Source organism: Ochotona curzoniae, unplaced genomic scaffold (assembly GCF_017591425.1).
Source record: "Ochotona curzoniae isolate NIBS_2020 unplaced genomic scaffold, NIBS_Ocur_1.0 patch49, whole genome shotgun sequence".
NCBI lineage: Eukaryota > Metazoa > Chordata > Mammalia > Lagomorpha > Ochotonidae > Ochotona > Ochotona curzoniae.
In genome coordinates this window covers 1,039,263-1,041,146 of record NW_024467027.1, presented here as the reverse complement: position 1 = coordinate 1,041,146, position 1,884 = coordinate 1,039,263, and the positions used below count along the sequence as shown (strand labels likewise).

The 1,884-nt window shown below is 34.8% G+C and overlaps 1 protein-coding gene across 1 annotated transcript; it reads right to left on the bottom strand.

Moving 5' to 3' along the window:
* Positions 1-535: 535 nt before the first annotated feature.
* On the bottom strand, positions 536-1,445 carry LOC121168071 (putative vomeronasal receptor-like protein 4). Its single transcript, XM_040997841.1, is given in 2 exon segments — positions 536-1,058; positions 1,060-1,445. Coding segments are annotated over 2 exon segments (909 nt in total).
* Positions 1,446-1,884: the final 439 nt, after the last annotated feature.

Below are 1,884 nucleotides of genomic sequence, written 5' to 3'. Positions count from 1 at the left end.
GCCACTCTTAAGAAGTAAAGAGGTATGTTTTATCTCCTAGATCACAAATTTTCCAATGAATTGTTTCCTCTATATAACAAAAAGTCCCTTCAACCTCATTGCTTTATCTAGTCAATATTCTATTTGTCAATATAGACACATGAATATTTATTTCATAGTTTGATTAACAACTGCTAAAATTGTATATACATACATATATGGTTAACAAATAGCATTTAATTATTACATACAGACTTCAGATTTACATTACTTTGTCAAGTATAAAGACCTAGGCATTACTATCAAAGGGAGATTCATAAGGGTATAATGAAAAATGATTTCCTTTATGGTATTTGGAAAGTGCAAGGTGCAGGATTTCAACACATGTAGAAGCTTGAATTATTAGAGGCATACAGACTTCAAAAGGGAAAATTATGTAAACATTAAGATAAAAGTTAAAATAAAAATACAATCTTATATATTTATGCTACATTAAAACCCTAGATTTTTGATTAATTACTGGATAAGAAACATTTACATTTTAAGACTGCATTCATTATTGTAAGATTGTTATCATATCAATCACATTATGCAGAAGGTCAATTAGTCTTTTATTGGAACTAATAAGCACCAAAGGACTGACAGTGGCATAGACATTTCCCACCAGTCTCTGGATATCCAGGACCACAGGTTCATATCTCCACAATGTGGTTGAGAAGGATGAAATGATGATATCCAAACAGTACATAACCACAAAGAAACTCACCAGCAGCAGGACAGTACGGGTGGCCCTTTTTATTGGGGAGATTCTTGGGGAAATGCTCATGCTGTGAAGGTACTCAGACTTCCTCTGATGACTACATAGGCAAACCACCATGTACATGCTGGAGAATAGCATCATTCCTACAAATAAGCCACTCTGGGACAACTCTAGTGTGAGAACTAGTGCCATGATGATGGAGTTCATTGAGGAAAGTGAGCAGTAGCTATTAATATTGAGTAGATTGCTTCTATTGGAATGAGCTACAGTGTAGATGATCACATAGCAATTGGCAGACAGGTTGAGGGACCAAAGACAGAAGAAAGCAATAATAATGTAAACTTGTGAGTTTATGCTTAAATCTTGACAAGCAGAAGGAGCTTGGACTGATGGTGATGACCTGAATGATGCTCAGGAGGCAGGTGGTGGAGATGGAGAGACCCCTCGTCACCCTACTCAGGTAGAACAAAAGCTTACATTTCAATTCATTTGGAAAATTCCACAATTGGAACATGTCTTCAGATATGCCATGCAGTGTAGTAAGTAGCATCACTATGTGGACAAAGGCCAGGTGACAGGTGGTTATATCAGTGGGCCTAAGCCTATGGACCTGTTGGATTGTGAAGATGTGGAAGATGAGGAAGAAGGCATTGGCTAAGATTCCTATGCCAGCTTGAATAAAATACACATTTTTTAATAATAACATAATTGGATATTTTTGTACATATCAGCATACTGGGAACCTTTTACATACCTATAAAACAAAAGACATACCTTATATTACATATGATCTTTCTTTGCATGAAATCACCACTAATTATGATTTTTATTTTACACACTTATTAGAATGAGTCCTGAATGCTTAATAAAAACTCTGGCTTTAAAATTCCTCCACTACTTTTCTACAACAAATGTTTTTTCATTATACTAGTGTTTTATCACTTTTTGCCATTTTTCTTTTGGCGTATCAAAAACTCAACAACAAAACAATCATATTTTTATTTTTCACCCTATAAACTTTTTGAAGTACTCTGAAAACACACACACATTAATCTTATGTAAGTCACACTCAGGAATGAATTTGAAAAGAAAAGCATTCCTCTGCAACCACATGATGTGCATGAATAAACAAGGGACACATTGCA